This window comes from Entelurus aequoreus, linkage group LG02 (assembly GCF_033978785.1).
Source record: "Entelurus aequoreus isolate RoL-2023_Sb linkage group LG02, RoL_Eaeq_v1.1, whole genome shotgun sequence".
In the NCBI taxonomy this organism is placed as follows: domain Eukaryota; kingdom Metazoa; phylum Chordata; class Actinopteri; order Syngnathiformes; family Syngnathidae; genus Entelurus; species Entelurus aequoreus.
The window spans coordinates 15,481,154-15,505,480 of NC_084732.1; the positions used below are offsets into that span (position 1 = coordinate 15,481,154).

Here is a 24,327-nt window from a genome sequence, read left to right on the forward strand (position 1 = left end):
TAATGGAACATTCCAGATAGTTCATTTGAATTGAAAAACAATGGTGTCCAAAGTGTGGCCCCGGGGCCATTTGCAGCCTGCAGCTATTTTTTTCTTTTTTACAGCACATTCTAAAAATATATTAAGAAACATAAATAAGTGGAATAGAAGAGCACACAATAATAATGAATAAAAATAATTGTTGTTATGAATTATCGACCTATTTAAGGCTCCGTTTACGTCACATTAAATATTTCATATTGAGATATTTTTGGATGGGAAAAAAAAAATAAAAATCATATTTTGAATGTTTGCCATATAAAAAAATAAGTTTTCCTAGATAAAAATGGCATAAAACAAACAAAACTTAACAAAAAAAACAGTAATAAAAACATTTAATCGATGGATTGAGCTGAAGTTGATCTAGACCAGTGGCTCTCCAAGTACTACACACATATATATATATATATATATATATATATATATATATATATATATATATATATATATATATATATATATATATATATATATATATATATATATATATATATATATATATATATATATATATATATATATGTATATATATATATATATATATATATATATATATATATATATATATATATATATACATATATATATATATATATATATATATATATATATATATATATATATATATATATATATATATATATATATATATATATATATATATATATACAAAACCAGTGAAGTTGCCACATTGTGTAAATGGTAAATAAAAATAGAAAACAATGATTTGCAAATGCTTTTCAACTTATATTCAATTGAATAGACTGCAAAGACAAGATATTTAATGTTCAAACTGAGAAACTTAATTTTTTTTTGCAAGTAATCATTAATTTAGAATTTATTGGCAGCAACACAATGCAAAAAAAGTTGGCACAGGGGCATTTTTACCACTGTGTTACATGGCCTTTCCTTTTAACAACATTCAGCAAACGTTTGGGAACTGAGGAGACACATTTTTGAAGCTTTTCAGGTGGAATTCTTTCTCATTCTTGCTTGATGTACAGCTTAAGTTGTTCAACAGTCCGGGGTCTCCGATGTCATATTTTAGGCTTCATAATACACCACACATTTTCAATGGGAGACATGTCTGGACTACAGGCAGGCCAGTCTAGTACCCGCACTCTTTTACTATGAAGCCACGCTGTTGTAACACGTGGCTTGGCATTGTCTTGCTGAAATAAGCAGGGGCGTCCATGATAACGTTGCTCGGATGGCAACATATGTTGCTCCAAAACCTGTATGTACCTTTCAGCATTAATGGTGCCTTCACAGATGTGTAAGTTACCCATGCCTTGGGCACTAATACACCCCCATACCATCACAGATGCTGGCTTTTCAACTTTGCGCCTAGAACAATCCGAATGGTTATTTTCCTCTTTGTTCCAGAGGACACAACGTCCACAGTTTCCAAAAACAATTTGAAATGTGGACTCGTCAGACCACAGAACACTTTTCCACTTTGCATCAGTCCATCTTAGATGAGCTCAGGCTCAGCGAAGCCGGCGGCGTTTCTGGGTGTTGTTGATAAACGGCTTTCGCTTTGCACAGTAGAGTTTTAACTTGCACTTACAGATGTAGCGACAAACTGTAGTTACTGACAGTGGTTTTCTGAAGTGTACATGAACTCATGTGGTGATATCCTTCACACACTAATGTCGCTTTTTGATGCAGTACCATATTTGTAATTAGATGAAGCATCTAAGTGAATTCAATATCTAAATCCCTACACTAACTTCACTTCAGAAGTGTATAAAGAAAGTTACAGTAACTTGTAGTTACAATTCAAGGAAAACACTTATTTCTATTATTCCAACTCATTGTGTCATTGTGCTAAACTGTCTGAGTGCTTGCGTGAGAGCAACAGATGCTATCACACGGAACGACCAATGAGGGAAAGGTGTACAGGCCAGAGTAGTGAAACCAGACAGGAAGTGTACCGAAATAAGAGCGCTGGACAGGAAACAAGTACAGAAAATAAGGAAACACAAGAACATCTCAGGCCTAACATATATTGACTTGTTCAAGGCTCCAATTATTTTAAATCGCATATTCCACTTAGAAATATTTCTGGGGAAAATATTGTACATTTTGTGTTTTTGCTATAAAAAAACAACCAATGTTTTCTTTATCAAAAAGGGCATAAAACAAACAAACAAAAAACCATAAAAAATTATAAAAAGTTATAATTGAAGGATATATCTAAAGTTGATCTAGAGACTTGAATGTTGAAAGTAAAACAAGATGTACGATTTATTATTTACGCTTTTATGAGTGGGGCCTTTTTAGATCCCCCAACATTTTGGTGGGATTTTTTAAAAACTGTTTTCGCCAAAAAAATTATAATGAATCAAAATCAATGTTGTTATGAATTATTGACCTATTCAAGGCTCCAATTACTTCACATCAAATATTGCACTTAAAAATATTACTTGGGAAAATATTGCATATTTTGTGCGTTTGCCATATAAAAAACAATGTTTTCTTTGTCAAAAGGGGCATAAAACCACCAGGTGTAAATGAATGATGGGTTTTTAACATGTAAAGCGACTTTGGGTACTTAGAAAAGCGCTATATAAATCCCAGGTATTATTATTATTATTATTGTTATAAAACAAACAAACAAACAAACAAAAAAACATGATAAAATAATACAAAATTATAATAGATAGATATGAAGTTCATCTAGAGCAGGGGTGTCAAACTCAAATACAGAGTGGGCCAAAATTTAAAACTGAACAAAGCCGCAGGCCAAGGTTGAACAAATTAACCTTTAACATACTCTACGAGCTATCGTCACGTCCGCTTTTCATCCATTCTAACATCGTTCCGACCCAGTCACAAGATATGTGCGGCTTCTGTACGCACACACGAGCGAATGCAACGCATACTTAATCAACAGCGATACAGGTCACACTGAGGGTGCCAATATTAAAAACTTTAACACTGTTAGAAATATACGCCACAATGTGAATCCACACCAAACAAGAATGACAAACACATTTCGGGAGAACATCCGCACCGTAACACAACATAAACACAACAGAACAAATACCCAGAATCCTTTGGAGCACTAACTCTTCCGGGACGCTACAAAGTACACCCCCGCTACCACCAAACTTCTCCCCCACACACACACACCTTGTAGCGTCCCGGAAGAGTTAGTGCTGCAAAGGGTTCTGGTTTGGTGTTGATTCACAGTGTGGCATATATTTCTAACAGTGTTAAAGTTTTTTATTCGGCTACCCTCAGTGTAACCTGTATCGCTGTTGATGAAGTATGCGTTGCATTCTAATGTGTGTGCGTGCAGAAGCCGCACGTATTATGTGACTGGGCCAGCACTCGGCTGGCTGGTGTTTGGAAGACTCCCGGGAGGATTGGCGGGCCAAATTTGGCCTGCGGGCCAGAGTTTGACACCCATGATCTAGAGATTCAAGCATTGAAAGTTTAAAAAAAATAAATGCATGACTTATTATTAACACTTTAATGAATGGGGCCCTTTTGGATCCCGAATAATTTTTGTGTGATTTAAGAAAAAAAAATGTCATTGCTCAAAAAATAATAATGAATCAAAATCAATGTTGTTATCAAACAATCAATCAATCAATGTTTATTTATATAGCCCTAAATCACAAGTGTCTCAAAGGTCTGCACAAGCCACAACGACACAGAGGTGATTTATTGACCTATTCAAGGCTCCAATTACTTCACATAAAATATAGATTTTTGAAGTTTTGGGGGGGTAATATATTGCGTTTATTATGGTGCAGGTATGGGTTCCTGAGACTTTTATGTGCGGCCCGTCATGGTGGACGTCTCCTGCGATTTTCGTAGGAGGGGGCTGATGTTTTTTCGAACATTAAAGGTGGCGTTAGTGAGCTAATTTTTAAATATAATTTTCGAGACTCGGAAGTATTCATTTTTTACCCATACCCGACGCAACTACAATGTATGGACTTTTCATGCATGATTAGGGCCTCAAAAAGGTGTCCAAACACAATTTTGCAATTTCAACAGGGCCCTAATAATGTATGATTATTTGTAAAAAAAATTATGGCTTGAGGGAGCCCTAAACGTAAAATATATATTGTATTGGTTTTGAAAATTAAAAATATCAAAATGGCTTCTGCATGCTTGAATTTTTCAATGTGAAGCCATCAGTGGAAACATTTTGGACGCCTTGTGTTCAGAAATGACAAAACAAAGAAGTTATTTAACTGCCATGGTTGGAGGTACAACACGCTTTGGTGTAGTTAGAATGATCACTTTTGTCTTTGTTATTGTACATCTTTAATGTGTATTTTGTACAGACACGGTCTCGGTCTAATTGTTCAATATGTGTCCTTTTGCAGATAGAACGTGGCGATCGGAACATGAGGAAACCCTCCAAGCGGAATAGAATAGAATAGAATACTTCATTTAATAAGGTGACACTTTCAAAGCAAAAGGTTTCAAAATAAGAGTCTTTGCATGAACAGAGAATTATTCGCAGGTTGTTTCAAATCTATTTGTGGTGGGCTAAATGTATTCATGGTGGGCCGCCTAAATCAATGTGTGAAAAAATAAATCAGTGAACACTTTTCCTTCATCCACCTTACAGGTGCAGCATACCAGGATGCTGATTAGACACATTGATTAAGGCCACAATAAAAAACACACATCAATTGTGCCTTTTTTTTTGTACAAGGGTTGTACCCACCACATACACAACATGCTCAACATGTTGATGGCAAGTATGCTGGCCACGCCAGAATGTTTTGTGTATGTATGTATTGAATGTGTATGTATTATTATATATTATATTATAATGTATTGTGTACAGAGTTGTGCAACGTGGGGCCGTGCATTGTCATGCCACGACATGAGAAGATGGTCGTGGATGTACGGCACAACAATGTCGCCCCAGGATCTCGTCGTAGCATCCGTGCGATCCAAATGCCGTCAATAAAGGATTCAAGTTTTATTTGTCATACTTGTACACATTTGCACATATTTAGTACAATAAAAATACAAATTTAAATAATATTTAAAAAATAAATGAATAAAAAAACATTAAAAAGGTAAAATAATAAAATAAAAAAGACGTATAAATAAATAAGCAAATATATTTATAATGAAGAAATAATAATGAAACAATTTTATTTTGACTCTACAAAAGAATTGGGCTGTCAAAAACAAGTTAACTCATGCAATTAATCACAAAAAATATTGCATTTATCATTTATCAATAAAATAAAAACTGGCAACTCCTTCACCAGAATTTTACTGCAAAATATACATTGTTTTTTCCACAATATATTACGGTAAATGATAAAACAGTTGCACTGGTTTTTTTTTTACATAAAAAACTGTCAGCTTAGTTGCATAGAATTAAACTGTAAAATTTTACTGTGTTTTTCCCCCCAACATGTTACTTTAAACGGAAAAACAGTACCACTTTTTTGGGAAATTCCGGCAACTGAGCTGCCAGTTGTTTACCTTTAAAAAAAACGTGATACTGTTTTTTTCCATGTGCAGTAATACACCGTAAAAACAACAACCGTACATTTTACAGTAAAAAACTAGCAGCTCATTCTACATAATTTTACCGTAAAATTTTACAGTGTACATTTTAATGGGTGATTTCCTTTGGAACCATAGGTTAAGCTGAGGGTCAGCAAGCCGTGGCTCTAGAGCCACATACGGCTCTTTAGCCGCGCCCTGGTGGCTCCATGGAGCTTTTTAAAAAATGTATGGAAATGGAAAAATAATGGGGTGAACAATATGTTTTTTGTTGTAATATGGTTTCTGTAGGATGAAAAACACGACACAAACCTTCCTAATTGTTAGAAAGCCCACTGTTTAGTATGTTTGTGTTTGTGCTTCACTGATGAGAGTATTTGGAGAACGCCGTTTTGTCCCACTAATTTCATATAATTTCACTTTACATAATGTCCGAAAAGGAGTAGGAAGAAGCAAAGCTTATTTAATCCTACCCCTTTCCCACTTCAGAGCGTTTACAAATATATAGAATCATCAATCAATCAATGTTTATTTATATAGCCCTAAATCACAAGTGTCTCAAAGGGCTGTACAAGCCACAACGACAGCCTCGGTACAGAGCCCACATACGGGCAAGGAAAAACTCACCCCAGTGGGACGTCAATGTGAATTACTATGAGAAACCTTGGAGAGGACCGCATATGTGGGTAACCCCCCCCCCCCTCTAGGGGAGACCGAAAGCAATGGATGTCGAGTGGGTCTGACATCCATTGCTTTCGGTCTCCCCTAGAGGGAGGGGGGGGGGGGGGGGGGTTACCCACATATGCGGTCCTCTCCAAGGTTTCTCATAGTCATTCACCGACGTCCCACTGGGGTGAGTTTTTCCTTGCCCGTATGTGGGCTCTGTACCGAGGATGTCGTTGTGGCTTGTACAGCCCTTTGAGACACTTGTGATTTAGGGCTATATAAATAAACATTGATTGATTGATTGATTGACATAGGGAGACCCGAAAATAATACGTTACAGAATCATTTACTGACCTTTTTATATAGTAAAATAACATCTGTGAATTAGTATACACAACAGTTTTGTAATATGTAATTAATTAATTCAGTAATTATTAAATACTTGCCAACCCTCCCGTTTTTAGCGGGAGAATCCCGGTATTCAGCGCCTCTCCCGACAACCTTCCGGCAGAGATGTTCTCCCGACAAACTCCCGGTATTCAGCCGGAGCTGGAGGCCACGCCCCCTCCAGCTCAATGCGAAACCTGAGACTGAGTGGGGACAGCCTGTTCTCACGTCCGCTTTCCCACAATACAAACAGCTTGCCTGCCCAATGACGTCATAACATCTAGGGCTTTTAGAGAGTAGAGTGCACAACTGCGCACACAACAAGGAGACGTTCGAAGGGGAAGGTGTATGTTGCCTGTAAATATGTAGAACAGACTTCTCCATTGAACACGGTGGCCGAAATGATATACTCATCATGAACGGAGAAGTTGAACAGGACAATACTGCCATCTAATGGATAGCCACTGGAACACTGAAATTCGAGTATTTCTTTCATGTAAATAAAATAAATATATATATAGCTAGAATTCACTGAAAGTCAAGTATTTCATACATATATATATATATATATATATATATATATATATATATATATATATATATATATATATATATATATATATATATATATATATATATATATGAAGTTAAACAGGACAATACTGCCATCTAATGGATAGCCACTGGAACACTGAAATTCAAGTATTTATTTTATGTAAATAAAATTAAAAAATATATATATATAGCTAGAATTCACTGAAAGTCAAGTATTTCATATATATATATATATATATATATATATATATATATATATATATATATATATATATATATATATATATATATATATATATATATGAAATACTCGAGTTGGTGAATTCTAGCTGTAAATAACCACGCCCCCCCACCCCCCACCTCCCGATATTGGAGGTCTCAAGGTTGGCAAGTATGCATTATTAACATACTGAGATGAAGAATATCTTATTTTCAATAAGGTTGAAAGTATTTCTCATTGCAGGAACAACTTATATTGTCAATATTGGCTTCATTTTTTTATGTTTTCTGCTGGTGGTGTGCCTCCGGATTATTTCAATGAAAAAAAAATGTGCCTTGGCTCAAAAAAGCTTGAAAAACACTGGTATATGAAACTAAATTCTTGGGAATCATAATTGATCAAAAACATATATACATATATTATTTTCAAGCGTTCACGGCGGATCTGCCCCCCCCCCCCCCCCGGGCCTTGAGTTTGACACTGCAGGTGATAAATATTGTGGTGGCGGCTGGACTGCAGTCGGAAGAAGACAAGCGACGCCCATTCGGGCACAAGAGTGACGCGTCGTCTCGGTGGGAGACGATCTTCGCGAGCGGCGTTGTGTTTACAGGCAGACTGCAGACGGAGCGAAGGAGACAGTGCGCCTACCTGCGCCGTGGATTCATCTCGTCTGGCTTCCGTCAACGCGGTCTCGCTCGTCCGGACACTTGCAATATATATATCCGAAGAAGTGTGTTCCATCCACGATATTTCGCTTCCGAAACCCCGCTGTATCGGCGATGCATTTCGGCCACAACAACAACAACAAGGAGGCGGTGAGTCGGTGCACGATGAGCGGAGACGAGGGAGGCTGCGGTCTGAAAAGCACGCTCTGAATATTCTTCAAACAAACTCTCCTTTTTTTTTTTTTCCCCCGCAAAAAAATGTCAGCAGTGAATATTTAGGAGTACTTTCGTGCGGTTGTTCGCCCGGGACTATTTTTTTTTTTGGAATAGCGCACAGCAGCGTGCACGTTATGCAGACATGGAGCGTGAAGATGCGGATTACGGAGGAATCCCCGCCGCTTGTTTATTAGTCCGCACGGTTCCAGCGCCTTCGTCTACACCGGGCTTGTGAAGAGTGGAGCATGTGGACATTTTTATCCGAGGTTGGGTGTTAAAAGCGCGGCTTTTCGGCGAGCTAACCGCGCTAGCTTGTGTGTGCTAGCCATTAGCCTCATTAGCTAACGGCTACAAGGCGCTGGCCGAACATTTTTAAAGGCATCTTTTTTCTTCTTCTTTTTTTTTTTTACCCCAACAAAGGGAGAGAGAGAGACAAAAAAACCTGTTTCAACGGACCACGGCCGTGTTTGTTCACAGGCGTCGGGAGGATTTAACTCCCCCAGGAATGTGGGCTCCGATGGAAGGAAGGAGCCGCTTGACCTTGTTTTGGGGTCTGATGCTGGCGGGGGCGTGCTGCCTCCGGCCCGCCGCCGCAGAGAGTAAGTCACGCTGCCGCTGCTCCACATGGACGTGCCTCCTTTTCTTCCTGTCCCTTGTTTTAATATTCACATCGAATTGGGTTTTAGCTGCACAACACAAGAACAAATACTCTTTAAAAAATAAAAAAAAATATATATATATTTATTCATTTTATAGGGAAATCATAATACAGGTACGGAGAAAACAACCACTTTTTTGTCCCACCCACCCCAAATAAATAAATAAATCCAAAAAAAAAAAAAAAATTTAAATGAAAAAAATTACAGAAAAATCCCGTATTTTTCGGACTATAAATCGCAGTTTTTTTTCATAGTTTGATTTATACTCAGGAGCGAATTATGTGTGAAATTATTAACACATTAACAAAAAATATCAAATAATGTTAATTAGCTCATTCACTAAGAGACTAGACCAGTCTTAACATGGGTTCGATAAAACTCTAGGGCAGTGGTTCTCAAATGGGGGTACGCGTACCCCTAGGGGTACTTAAAGGTATGCCAAGGGGTACGTGAGATTTTTAAAAAAATGTCTGTCAAAAAGAACTGTGTAAAGAAATGCAACAATGCAATATTTAGTGTTGACAGCTAGATTTTTTGTGGACATGTTCCATAAATATTGATGTTAAAGATTTATTTTTTTGTGAAGAAATGTTTAGAATTAAGTTCATAATCCAGATGGATCTCTATTACAATCCCCAAAGAGGGCACTTTAAGTTGATGATTACTTCTATGTGTAGAAATCTTTATTTATAATTGAATCCCTTGTTTATTTTTCAACAAGTTTTTAGTTATTTTTATATCTTTTTTTCCAAATAGTTCAAGAAAGACCACAACAAATGAGCAATATTTTGCACTGTTATACAATTTAATACATTTAATTTAATATATTTGAATTAAAAAAATGTTCACAGGGGGTACATCACTGAAAAAAGGTAGAGAACCACTGCTCTAGGGGTTTGGTGAGTCGGCCTCGGGGGTTTGGCGGAGCCTCCGCCACGGAAGTAAAGACACATCCGACTTATCGTGTAAATAAAAACTTCTCCCTATCGGCATATTATGGATACCCCCAAACAAATGTTACTTCTAATTTTCCATCTGATTTGCAGGTTGTTTGATTGATCGATTGAAACTTTTACTAGCAGATTGCAAAGGAAGAGAATACATTATATGAAACAGTACAGTTTACACAGTACAGTACATATTCCGTACAATTGACCGCTAAATGGTAACACCCGAATAAGTTTTTCAACTTGTTTAAGTTGGGGTCCACGTTAATCAATTCATGGTAATGTGTGTAAGGCGTGTAATTTGTTGTGAGTTCATGCACTGTGTTGGTTTTGTTCTTTGAACAAGGTGATGTTCATGCACAGTTCATTTTGTGCACCAGTAAAAAAACATATAACTTTTTCTTGAATTGAAAAAACATTTTATTTTTCACTAAATAAGGGTTCGGTGAATGCGCATATAAAACTGGTGGGGTTCGGTACCTCAAACAAGGTTAAGAACCACTGGACTAGACGTATAAGATTTCATGGGATTTAGCGATTAGGAGTGACAGATTGTTTGGTAAACGTATAGCATGTTCTATATGTTATAGTTATTTGAATGACTCTTACCATAATATGTTACGTTAACATACCAGGCACATTCTCAGTTGGTTATTTATGCCTCATATAACGTACACTTATTCAGCCTGTTGTTCACTATGCTTTATTTATTTTAAATTGCCTTTCAAATGTCTATTCTTGGTGTTTGGGTTTTATCAAATAAATTTCCCCCAAAAATGCGACTTATACTCCAGTGCGACTTATATGTTTTTTTCCTTCTTTATTATGCGTTTTCGGCCGGTGCGACATATACTTCGGAGCGACTTATACTCCGAAAAATACGGTACTCAAAGTAAAATACTAACACTCCCTCCTGGGTTTGTAAGGGTGCTTAAAAACATTGAAAATGCCTGGATTTTAATGTTGTGTTTTAAAGGTTTGAAAAATTCTTGCATTTTGGGTGAAGTGACCTGTGTGGTTAGAGTGTCCGCCCTGAGATCGGTAGGTCGTGAGTTCAAACCCCGGCCGAGTCATACCAAAGACTATAAAAATGGGACCCGTTACCTCCCTGCTTGGCACTCAGCATCAGGGGTTGGAATTGGGGGTTAAATCGCCAAAGAATGATTCCCGGGCGCGGCCCCCGCTGCTGCTCACTGCTCTCCTCACCTCCAAGGGGGTGATCAAGGGTGATGGGTCGAATGCAGAGAATAATTTCGCCACACCTAGTATGTGTGTGACAATCATGGGTACTTTAACTTTTTTAAATGGGGGGTTAGTGCGTCTGCCTCACAATACGAAGGTCCTGGGTTCGATCCTGCGCTTGTGTGGAGTTTGCATGTTCTCCCCGTGACCGCGTGGGTTCCCTCCGGGTACTCCGGCTTCCTCCCACCTCCAAAGACATGCACCTGGGGATAGGTTGATTGGCAACACTAAATTGGCCCTAGTGTGTGAATGTGAGTGTGAATGTTGTCTGTCTATCTGTGTTGGCCCTGTGATGAGGTGGTGACTTGTCCAGGGTGTACCCTGCCTTCCGCCCGAATGCAGCTGAGATAGGCTCCAGCACCCCCCGCGACTCCGAAAGGGATAAGCGGTAGAAAATGGATGGATGCTTGTAAATGTTCATCATATTTCTCGGCAGTCTGACTCGATAGGCTAATTATAAAATGAAAAAAATAAAACAAGATTCCTTAAAAATGACAGCTACACGCTTGATCTGTTGGCTTTGCACGAGCCCTTACATTAGGTTGTTGTCATGTATGTACGGCTCGGTGTCGCACCCAAGAGGACAGTGGACAAAGGACAGTGGTGGTGCATCGGTCCATCATGCCGGGAGGTTGTCGTTTTAATGAACATTGGATGAAAAAAATGCAAACTTTGGATAAAACGTGGACCAAATCCACGTGTCGCCTGCTGCAAAGTATGCAAAAAGGTAATCCGGCTTTTCGCAATGGGAGAGTCGTCTCTCTCGAGTCATATGAAAGGTAAACCACAGAGATTACTAGCCCTATAAGTTAACTAACGTTAGCTAAAGATTTGTTTTCTAACCTTTTGATACATGCTAGACCTTAACTGTGAGATCAGCGCTAAATGACATGTTAATTGAACACAAGGCATAAAAAAGAATGACTGTGCATGTGAGCTGTGTGCTTGGTATTTTTATGTATTTTTATCTATTTATCTGAGTACCATGTTCTTATGTTTTGTATATGTCATGAATTTGCACTAAATTAGTTTGCTTGCAATTTCGTTGTACAATGACAATAAAGATATATATTCTATTCTCTATTCTATTCCAATTACGGACAGTTATTACGAGCTATGAAAGGAAAAAAGCGAGCGTTTGTCAATGATAAATAATAATGTTAAGAACTTCCCTCAACTAAACATCAATTTGATGTGCTTAATGAAAGGTGACTTAGGTGTTGTGAAACAAAATATTTTCCTTGAATTTATTATCTTTAGATTAATGTGGAACAGTTTTGTTAATAAATGAGTGAAATTGGCATTTTGAGGGGTCGTGTATTTATATCACATTATGCAGTTTACAAGCACAAATACGGGCTGAATCAATCCGTGCTGTTCGATGTCATTGAGTGCTGTAAGTAAGAAAAAGAACAAGAAATTTGTAAAACAACACAAATGGAGACATGTTTGCAAACACCAATAACATTGAATAGTCACACTGTTTCATTTTCTATGCCCCATTCAGCTAATGATAACTGCTGGTTCAATGTTAGGCTTGGGTTTTCAGCGGATTTTCCGTACAGACAGCATTTGGTGACCTCAAACAACAAGGCTATGGATTGATTCACACTGGTTTCCGTCTTTTGAAGGGTACTGGAAAAACTGGAAAATTTATCTTGAAAGTCCTTTAAAAAGTACCGGTACTTGAATTTGGCGATGGAAAAGGTATACGAACGAACCCTGTCCCTCCCACCCACCGTCCTACATTTCCGTCACAGTGGGGAGCAATGCACTGCCTTCCTCTTCACCACAAGCAGATAGAGAATGACAATAACTGACTAAAAGGAAAAAAAAAAGGTAACAACAAAAATAAAAATTACAAACATACAGAGAAGTGTCACTGAATAAAAAAAAATAAAAAAAAATTGAGGTAAGTGAAAAGGTTAATTGTCAACAGTGAGTGTCACATTTATCCTATAGTGTCCATAATTTAGCTATGTAACTAATTATGCAGCCCCAGGTCAAGTCAAAATGTTTTGGTGTACCTCTCAGATTATATTTGATATTCTCTAGAACAAATACTCTTGACTAATTGTGCTATTATTCCGCACGAGCACATTGCGAAAATAAGGTAGGCAATGCAGTAGAGCAGGGATGTCCAAATTGCGGCCCGCGGGACGTTTTCTATTTTCCTTTGGCACATTGTACAAATGAAATGAATTCATTACCAAAATGTTATTAAAAATGCTGTCAAAGGATACATTTTAAAAATTAGATTAATTACACTTTTTAATTTGGATTAATCACGATTAATCACAAGTAATACTACAAAACCCAAAACCAGCGAAGTTGACACGTTGTGTAATTTGTAAATAAAAACAGAATACAATGATTTGCCAATCCTTTTCAACTTATATTCAATTGAATAGACTGCAAAGACAAGACATTTAATATTCGAACTGAGAAACTAGGTTTTTTTTGCAAGTAATCATCAATTTAGAATTTAATGGCAGCAACACATTGCAAAAAAGTTGGCACAGGGGCATTTTTACCACTGTGTTACATGGCCTTTCCTTTTAACAACACTCAGTAAACGTTTGGGAACTGAGGAGACCAATTTTTGAAGCTTTTCAGGTGGAATTCTTTCCCATTCTTGCTTGATGTACAGCTTAAGTTGTTCAAGAGTCCGGGGTCTCCTTTGTGGTATTTTAGGCTTCATAATGCGCCACACATTTTCAATGGGCGACAGGTATGGACTACAGGCAGGCCAGTCTAGTATCCGCGCTCTTTTACTATGAAGCCACGCTGTTGTAACACATAGTTTGGCATTGTCCGACTGATATAAGTAGGGGCGTCCATGATATTGTTGCTTGGATGGCAACATATGTTGCTCCAAAACCTGTATGTACCTTTCAGCATTAATGGTGCCTTCACATATGTGTAAATTACCCATTGCCTTGGGCACTAATACACCCCCATACCATCACAGATGCTGGCTTTTGAACTTTGCGCTTAGAACAATTCGGATGGTTCTCTTCCTCTTTGTTCTAGAGGACAGGACGTCCACAGTTTCCAAAAACAATTTGAAATGTGGACTCGTCAGACCACAGAACACTTTTCCACTTTGCATCAGTCCATCTTAGATGAGCTCGGGCCCAGCGAAGCCGGCAGCGTTTCTGGGTGTTGTTGATAAATGGCTTTCGCTTTGCATAGTAGAGTTTTAACTTGCACTTACAGATGTGGCGACGAACTGTAGTTACTGACAGTGGTTTTCTGAAATGTTCCTGAGCCCATGTGGTGATATCCTTTACACACTGATGTCGGTTTTTGATGCAGTACCGCCTGAGGGATATAAGGTCACGGGCATTCAATGTTACGTGCAGTGATTTCTCCAGATTCTTTGAACCTTTTGATTATATTACAGCAGTGTTTTTGCTAGGAATTTTCAATATGGGGTTCCAGGGACCCCATCAAGTCATAAAAATGGGGTCCCACAGTAAATGTTTGGGGTCCCACTATTTTGTAATCGTTTTGAAAAAAAAAACATAAATGTATGCATTATCCTGTTATATCTCACATTCTATATTGTGTTTTGGAAAAAGGTTGTCATAATTCATAAAAAAAAAATAATACAAAAGAAAACCATTTTTTATGCATATGTAAATGTTTTCAGTTATAAACATCCATTCACTTTCTTCTTTCCTTAATGGATCTAAACTTTACCACTGCCGGTATTTTTTTCTATATTTTTATTGTAATATTTACGGAATGTGTTTGTTCTATTTTTGGCCAAAGTAAGACAAAGAAAACAATCTGAAGTTGTCTTTATTTTTTTACTTTTAATGCCATGATTTTAATAGTCCAGCCCGCGTGTGCACAGATTTTCCTCCATGCGGCCCCTGAGATAAAATGAGTTTGACACCCCTGTTTTAGAACGATAAGGGACAAGCGGTAGGAAATGGATGGTTTTTGTGTTGTAATTTATGATATTGTCTTGTGGGGTTTGTGTTTGTTATGACCTTTATCGACCATCGTAGCTATCCGACATTTTTGTTTGATGATGTCACAGACGGGCAGACACACTTAATGTTTTTAATGTCCTTATTATCAAAAGTGCTAAACTTCATATAAAGCAGACCTGGGCAAATTAAGGCCTGGGGGCCACATGCGGCCCATTAAGCTTTTCAATCTGGCCCGCCGGACATTCCCCCAATTTTTTTTTACATCTTTAAGATTGAAACTTTTGCTGCCATTATGATGTGCAGGGATGTTTTACAAATTACCGTAAGTCTTGAACTACAGAAAGTATTTAAATGGTTGGAATCTGCGCCTTTACATGATATACTAGTTACTATGGTAATCTAAGTTACATCAGCTCAGACGAGGCACCAAGCGGTGTGGGTGGGGAGCGTATACACACACAGTGTTTCCAGAGCGGCCAGCCTGAAATGCGGGTGTCAGGGACAGACGCGGAAGGAGATTTTTACAACAAAGTTCTAAAGCTTAGTGATGTATCAAATTGTAGGTGTTTTTTGTTTTTTTTACCTTCGCGTTCATATTTTTGTTGCGTTTCGCTTGATGGCAAAATATGTCGATCGAGAGGGCGTGTGACGTTCATATGTTGTCAATAGAGATGCCCGATAATGGCTTTTTTGCCAATATTCCGATATTGTCCAACTCTTAATTACAGATACCGATATCAACCGATATATACAGTCGTGGAATTAACACATTATTATGCCTAATTTTGTTGTGATGCCCCGCTGGATGCATTAAACATTGTATTAAGGTTTTCCAAAATAAATCAACTCAAGTTATGGAAAAAAAATACCAGCATGGCACTGCCATATTTATTATTGAAGTCACAAAGTGCATTATTTTTTTTAACATGCCTAAAAACAGCAGCTTGGAATTTGGGACATGCTCTCCCTGAGAGAGCATGAGGAGGTTGAGGTGGGCGGGGTTGAGCTGGGTGGGGGGTGTATATTGTAGCGTCCCGGAAGAGTTAGTGCTGCAAGGGGTCCTGGGTATTTGTTCTGTTGTGTTTATGTTGTGTTACGGTGCGGATGTTCTCCCGAAATGTGTTTGTCATTCTTGTTTGGTGTGGGTTCACAGTGTGGCGCATATTTGTAACAGTGTTAAAGTTGTTTATACGTCCACCCTCAGTGTGACCTGTATGGCTGTTGACCACGTATGCTTTGCATTCACTTGGGTGTGAGAAAAGCCGTAGATATTATGTGACTGGGCCGGCACGCAAAGGCAGTGCCTTTAAGGTTTATTGGCGCTCTGTACTTCTCCCTACGTCCGTGTACACAGCGGCGTTTTAAAAAGTCCTGCATTTTACTTTTTGAAACCGATATCGATAATTTTGAAACTGATACCGATAATTTACGATATTACATTTTAAAGCATTTATCGGCCGATAATATCGGCAGTCCGATATTATCGGCAGTCCGATATTATCAAACATCTCTATTTGTCAATATTCAATGTTTTATCGTTCATAGTTAATATTGTAATTTCCACATTGTTTATTTTCATGTACATTCTGGGTGTCTCATTCAGTAAAAAAAAGTAAAAATACCATTCCGTTTTTTAAGGCGGTCTGTCATAACGTTTTTAGCATTCTAACAGAAATTATTGTGAGGTTTTGTATTAGTGTTCCTAAAAATAGATATACCGGCCCCCAGACTCATGTTTTTCTCTAAATTTGGCCCCAGAGTCAAAATAATTGCCCAAGCCTGATCTAAAGTCTGCCGTTCTTAAATTCAATGTCTTCCTTTTTCTGCTATGGATAAAATTGATCGATTCGCCTTTAAAACGATCTTGGATCGATACTTAGCTTTCGGAGGGCAAACTTGCCGAGCACAAATCAATGTAGTTGAATATGAAGAATATAGATGGATTAATCTTTACACCCCTAACCGATATGTTTTTTTCAGGGCTAACACAAGTTGGTAGTAGTGAATGAGGCTGATAACCACATTTGGAGGCAATATTTATTATTTACATATTGGCGTCAAAATGTAGAATTCTGTAATACTATTACAAACTCCAACACAAATCTTTGTGTACAAGCTTGTAGCTTGTTTATTTAAAAAACAGGTAAATAAAACCGAACAAAAAGTGAAATACAAATGTCAAAAAATAAATATCTCCCTGAAGTTTTGTACCTTTTAAAATAATTTGTATCCCTGCCTCACAGACAGGCCGATATAATATGAATACCCTAATAACGTCAACTGTGATGGATTAAGAGTGATATTGCCAGGCCGTGAGCAGGCTTATCACCGAGCAATATTGCGCTTTATTACAAAATGGAAAAAGTTTTTAGGACATTGTCATGCAGTGGCATAAAGTACAAAACGTAGTGTACAGATCATCAAAAGCATTATTTAGGGAGGAAAGACCATAGGTTACATGATTAACATCTTTATCAAGGCATGATGGTACCAGTGCTCATATTGTATTATGCATTATTAGGCAGCCTACACACGCACGCACATATACAAAATATTTTAGTGATGAAATCTCGCACAACTGTTGTCGACACTATTCTTTATCCGCTTTCTGTGTCGCTGCAATAAAACTAGACGGAATTTAGTTGGAGTTCTTTAATCTCTCTCTCAATCACACAAACATGCTTCTACTTCAACGGACTGTTTCCATATCCATATTTAGATTCACACACACGTTGTGAGATACTACAAGCTAGAAAAACTGCTGCTTACCTTTTTATGAAGTTTTTACACCATTACTAATAGTGTAATGTTACTAGTAGTTGTGACATGTAGAGGACTGGATGTTTATTACAATTTGGGGAGAGTTTTATTTGTTTACGTACTCCCGCCCGGGGTTTATCCACACTTTTCTCTCTGCCGTGTGTTTGAGGACCATGTGAAAGACTTTGGCTTTTGGTTGGCTCTGCTTCTTACAAGTGCGTGGTTTGCGTAACCAATCAGATGGTTGCACCTCAGCCAAAATAGAAAAATAAATTTTTATATGGGCCCGTCGGATTAAAAAAGGCATGTATTTGCTTACATTTAAAATGTTAGTAATAACAATAGAGGTGACTATTAATATTCATTATCAATAATGGAAAAAAAAAAAGGCCAATACCAGTGCCAATATTCAGTCGATCTCTAATTACCCTATTTTCCGGACCATAGGACGCACCGGGTTATAAAGTGCACTGCCGATTAATGGTCTATTTTCGATCTTTTTTCATATATAAGGCACACTGGATTATAGGGCACATTAAAGGAGTCATATTATTTTTACTTTTTTCTACATTGAAAACACTTCCTTGTGGTCTGCATAACACAGGGGTCACCAACGCGGTGCCCGCGGGCACCAGGTCGCCCGTAAGGACGACTAAAAATAGCTCAAATAGCAGCACTTACCAGTGAGCTGCCTCTATTTTTTTAATTGTATTTATTTACTAGCAAGCTGGTTTCGCTGTGCTCGACATTTTTTATTCTAAGAGAGACAAAACTCAAATAGAATTTGAAAATCCAAGAAAATCTTTTAAAGACTTGGTCTTCACTAACTGACAAAGAAACAGATAACAGATTTGGTGTCCAGTTCAAAGTGTGACATGATTTATTTAAAAATTTGAGAGTTGACTTTTGTATTTTACATGAGTTATTATTTGTACAAACATGGTGCAAAGTAATTCATGATTTGTTAAAAAATTTTAGTGGCTAGCTAGTTAAAATGGGATATTGTGATTTCACAAGAAGTGAAGTGAAGTGAATTACATTTATATAGCGCTTTTTCTCAAGTGACTCAAAGCGCTTTACATTGTGAAACCCAATATCTAAGTTACATTTAAACCAGTGTGGGTGGCACTGGGAGCAGGTGGGTAAAGTGTCTTGCCCAAGGACACAACGGCAGTGACTAGGATGGCGGAAGCGGGGATCGAACCTGCAACCCTCAAGTTGCTGGCACGGCCGCTCTACCAACCGAGCTATACCGTCCCTAGACGGTATAGCTCAAGACTGTCTTAGAAGTGATCATTTGAAAATGTTCAATTTGAAAAATGTGCACTTACAGAAAATATAAAAATAAAGTGTTGCATATTGATATTTATCTGTTTCTATATATATTCAGTGTTTCCCATAAACTGCCAAGATACCTGTGGTGGTGGGGGCGTGGCTATGGGCGTGGTCACCATGACATCATCGAGTAATTTGCATAATTTACTACAATGATATGATTTTCTCTAAAAAGGCTAAAAGAATGTATACTTACTAATTAATAACAGTTTTGTTTTAAACGTCCATCCATCCATCCATTTTACAATATAATTACAACACTTTATGTACATACTTATATACAGATTTGAACAATAAGTTATTCACTGAAATATATTTATTAATTGTGGTTCTTACAAAAAATATATCTTATAAAATATAAAAGCTAAAATGTCTCTTAAAGCTCTGCCCCTTTAATTAGTGCATACTAAATAATTTAACTTTAGCCTACTACTCCAACCATATTATTTACCAGCAACATAAAGTGAAACAGAGGCAGAGGTGTCCTGCCACAGTCAGTAACAAACAGAGGTGTGGACTCGAGTCACATGACTTGGACTCGAGTCAGACTCGAGTCATGAATTTGATGACTTTAGACTCGACTTGACAAAATGTAAAGAGACTTGCAACTCGACTTAGACTTTAACATCAATGACTTGTGACTTCACTTGGACTTGAGCCTTTTGACTTGACATGACTTGCTACTTTCCCCAAAACCTAAAGCTTAAAAAGTTATTTGGGAGCGCTCCGTAGCTTTCATTTTGTACGTGTCTGTCTATCAGTGTGTGTGCCGCGTGTCAGCGTGTGTGCTCTCAGTACAACAGCCAATCAAATTAGATCTACATTGTTTTCATCACACAGCATTGATCCAATCAAATTGCAGGACAACCAATGAACAAGAGTTGTCAAACAACGCGCCAGTGAGAAAGATTTATACCAAAGTTGGTTTCGTTCGGGTATAAAAACTACGACTTGGTCAACGAATTGCCGTATGCAAATCACGCAGTTCGAATATTACAGACGGAGACGCAACAACTTCCAACTTCGTTCGACATTTGAAGTTGCCCAAAGAAGGGTAAGTTTTGAATGTAAGATAACGTTTATTGGCTAAGTAACATGACTTTTATTTGCTGTGTAGTTAAATCAGTGAGGCTGTAAACTCACTGCTAACGTCATAACCATAGACATCTTATAAGGGTACACAGCATCGAGCGCTACTGCCTACTGGCGCAGACGAGACGCGGGGCCGCCATCTTGGAGTGGTGATCCGCTCCACTCAGTGCAATTCATTTGGCAGGAGCAATGAACTGTCAACGCATTTAATTCATCTTACCTCACTGAATACCACTCATTTTCACGCGCTTTTTTGTCATACGTGTAGCTATGATAACGGACACATGTTTTATTATTCATAGTTTGCTTAACAGTAATAGAATATTCTTATACGCTATAAGTGACCAGACGTCCGAGATTAAAACTGGGAATATAATCCCAGAGAAGGGGGGAAAAAACGGTCAGCTATTTTTAAATTGAAGAAACAATATGATTACGTTATATATACATGCTACATAAACAATGTATGAATACATTAGATATCTATATATCTTATAGACCGTATCTCTGTTGCTGCAGCAGCAGAGAGTTTATTCTGTCGTGACACTTTGTATTGATATTTTGTATTACATTCTTCCCTTAAATGATCATGTTTACAGTGATTGTTATATATGTATTTTTTATGTATGTCGCTTTGGATAAAAGCGTCTGCCAAATACTTAAACATATATAAACACCTGAAAGTCTTTATATCAGCTAAAACCACCAATCTGTTTCACTGGATTCAGAATAAAACCAAATTCTGTTTTACCCAACAATGTTAGTATTTGAATATTGTTACTTGAAGACTTATTCCTGGTTACAATTATACTGTTAAGAAAGTATTGTCTTATATTTTGCCTAAAATGAGAATGCATTATAATCAATGGCGGCTGGTGAATTTTGTTTTAGGTGGGGCAGATAGTTTGTAAATCAAACCCCTGTAGGGGCGTCATCCTCCCCCAGAAGATTTATTTGTGATTTTCACATACAAATATTGAAGATCTTTGCTCCTTCTCAACTCTGTGGTAATGTTATTTTCATAAAATACAACCAATAGTACATTAATGTTAAATCTTACTTGTGAAAAGTAATCCCCCGATTCCTATTTTCAACAGTCCGTTCATTTGAGCAGGAAAACGCTGAACACCAGCCCGGCATCTTTGTTTTCTACCTGTCAACTGTCAGTTTAGGCTGCTCGCCGGCTCCTCATCACCACTTCAAGATGCAATATGCTCGCGTCACAGCAACCAATATTGCGTCTACTTATAAGATGTTTATGGTTATAACGTCATTTCAAACACAGCAATATGTTGCGTCCACTGCAGTTTGCTACCTTATTCATACTTTTTGTCAAGTGATTTTTTAAGCAGGGTTGCAAGAGGTACCTAGACATAACGTTACGTTAGTCAATGTATCACACACAGTAACATAACGTTAGACGGCGGTCAGCAGCACCGCGTATTTTAGCCACCGACAAAAAGACAAACATAGTCAAATAAAGGTCAGTTAAAATATATACTATATTGAGAATATGTGTACATATTGTATAGGGCCCTGACATCTAAAAAGTACAACTCTGTTCATTTTTATGTTCATGTATTTGTTATGTTTTTCATGTGTACGCACACATCAACACACATACAGTATGAGATGAGATCAATGAGATAAGGTAAGAACAGAATAGAAACTGCTGTGGAACTAGTTACAATGCAATATGCCATGGAAATACAATGTTAACACTTTTCTACAAATAAGTACAGTTGCACTTGTTTTTGCAAATGTGTTTATTCTGTAAAGGAATGAGTTAAATGTTTAAAATTGTTTAAACTATTAAAATGACTGGTTAATAGTGCTATTATGAATTGCAATGTCAGTACTATTTTCTTTCCTGCTATTTCAAATGCACTTGTTTTAATAAATAAATACAGCGGTTTAAAAGCATACACAATCTGTGTAAAAATATTAGTCTGTGGTCAAAAGGACTTGAAAGGACTCGAAACTCAAAATGCAGGACTTGTGACTTGACTTGAGACTTTCCAGTCTTGACTTTGGACTTGACTCGGGACTTGCCTGTCTTGACTCGGGACTTGACTCGAGACTTGAGGGCAAAGACTTGAGACTTACTTGTGACTTGCAAAGCAATGACTTGGTCCCACCTCTGGTAACAAATAAACAGAAAACAGAAGGTGGTCAAATACAAATAAGGCAACAAGAGAAGTATCCTACACTTCTCTTTTGTGAAGTAAATCTGAACAGCCTATATGGGCATCTACATCAACTATATGATTTGCCTGAGAAGCTGGACAAAAAAAATAAAAAATAATTGTTTTTATTTTTTAATTTTTTATTTGTGGCGGACGTAATTCTTTTGTGGCAGGAAACACTGATATTTATTGTGAGAAATCATTAAGATGATCAGTGTTTCCACAAAGATAAATATCATTAATTATTAATAATAACATAGAGTTAAAGGTAAATTGAGCAAATTGGCTATTTCTGGCAATTTATTTAAGTGTGTATCAAACTGGTAGCCCTTCGCATTAATCAGTACCCAAGAAGTAGCTCTTGGTTTCAAAAAGGTTGGTGACCCCTGGCATAACATGTAATGGTGGTTCTTTGGTCAAAATGTTGCATATATGATGTTTTACAGATCATCTTCAAGCCGCTTTCAGACAGTCGCTTCAGGATGCGCCGTTTTGTGGGCGGTCTTATTTACGTGGCTCACCTTCGACAGAGTCTTCTCCCCGTCATCTTTGTTGTAGCGGTGTAGCGTGCAAGGTCGGGAGTGGAAGAAGTGTCAAAAGATGGAGCTAACTGTTTTAATGACATTCAGACTTTACTCAAAACAATAACGGAGCAGCATCTCCTCATCCGGAAACAAAACACCGGAAAGGACTAGGAGAAAAATACATTACATTTAAATATTTTAATTTAAAATGTAACCTTCTTCTGTTTATAATCCCCTCAGCTATCAAAGCAGAAAGGAAAGGAAATGTCAACACACTCATGAAAAACAATCTAAACAACATTCTAAAATCACATTTAACACTTAATAATAAACTCGTAAAATGAAGGTGCAAAAATAAGGACTATGTAAGAAATGCTTAATAAAGTGTAATGCAATAGTGCAAAGTGTAAACATGTAAACATAGAGAAACCTAAGAAGAACTATTAAAAAAAAAAAAAAAAAGAAGAAGGAAAAAGAATACAAAAATGCTTATTTTTAAACCATTTTCCCTAAAATACACACTGGGTTATAAAGTGTGTTTTATCCGATTTCTTGATTAATTGAACAAACTAATCAATGGGTTACTGGATTACTAAAATCATCGATAGCTGCAGCCCTAATAGTGACAAAAGTGTAATTATAATAAAGACAATTAAAGGTGCGGATATGCCTCACACATCTTCATTTTGTAACTTTAATTATCACGCAAGTGTGGAAAAAAGTTAAGCCCCAAGGCTGCTCAAAAAAATCCAATCACATCCGAATGGCGGTTATTATTATTCTGAGTCTAAATCAATTTTAGAAAATGTATATTTTTTTAAAAATTCATTTAAAGAAATCAAAAAAATATTTGCTTGCTTTGCTGCGTGAAATGTCAGCAACCAAAAGGATGTTTTCTAAACTTTAACCTGTTTTTTACTACACCAAATAATACATAGTAAGAATCAATTTGAATCGAGAATCGTGTTGAATCCATTCTGAATTGAATCGTCCCCCCAAAGAATTGTACCGGTAATCAAATCAATTTGTGAGGTGCCCAAAGATTCCCACCTCTATTAAGCGCTGTTAAAGATAAATGTTTTCAACGTGAGTCTGCCTACGGAACTTCCAGGGTACATTCTTCTCTCTTTAGGCTTTTTTTGAGGAAATTGTCAAGACAAAAGAAGCCATAAAGAACCGAAATATTCCTTTAGAAGTTAACACTTTTTTGTTCCGCTGTATCTGCGGCTTACTATCGTCGTCCCTTTTTAGGGTTCGAGCCTTACATTTGAGGCGTGTAGACGGTGCCAGAGTGGTCAGTGCACACTCTCATGTACAGTAGATCTTCTATCACTTGGCCATGAAAGTTTTTTTTTTCAAGCGACGCGATGGTGAGTCAACGGAGAAAGCCG

The 24,327-nt window shown here is 37.4% G+C and overlaps 1 protein-coding gene across 4 annotated transcripts in view; it reads left to right on the forward strand.

The window, feature by feature from the left end:
- Nucleotides 1-7,949: 7,949 nt before the first annotated feature.
- Nucleotides 7,950-24,327, forward strand: part of LOC133631050 (insulin-like growth factor 1 receptor) — a 135,439-nt gene continuing 119,061 nt past the window's right edge. For all 4 annotated transcript variants that reach the window (XM_062023055.1, XM_062023064.1, XM_062023072.1 and 1 more), the window contains exon 1: nucleotides 7,950-8,846. In XM_062023055.1, coding sequence (XP_061879039.1) covers nucleotides 8,753-8,846 — 94 coding nt within the window. In that variant the 5' untranslated portion in view covers nucleotides 7,950-8,752. The remainder of the gene's footprint in view (nucleotides 8,847-24,327) is intronic.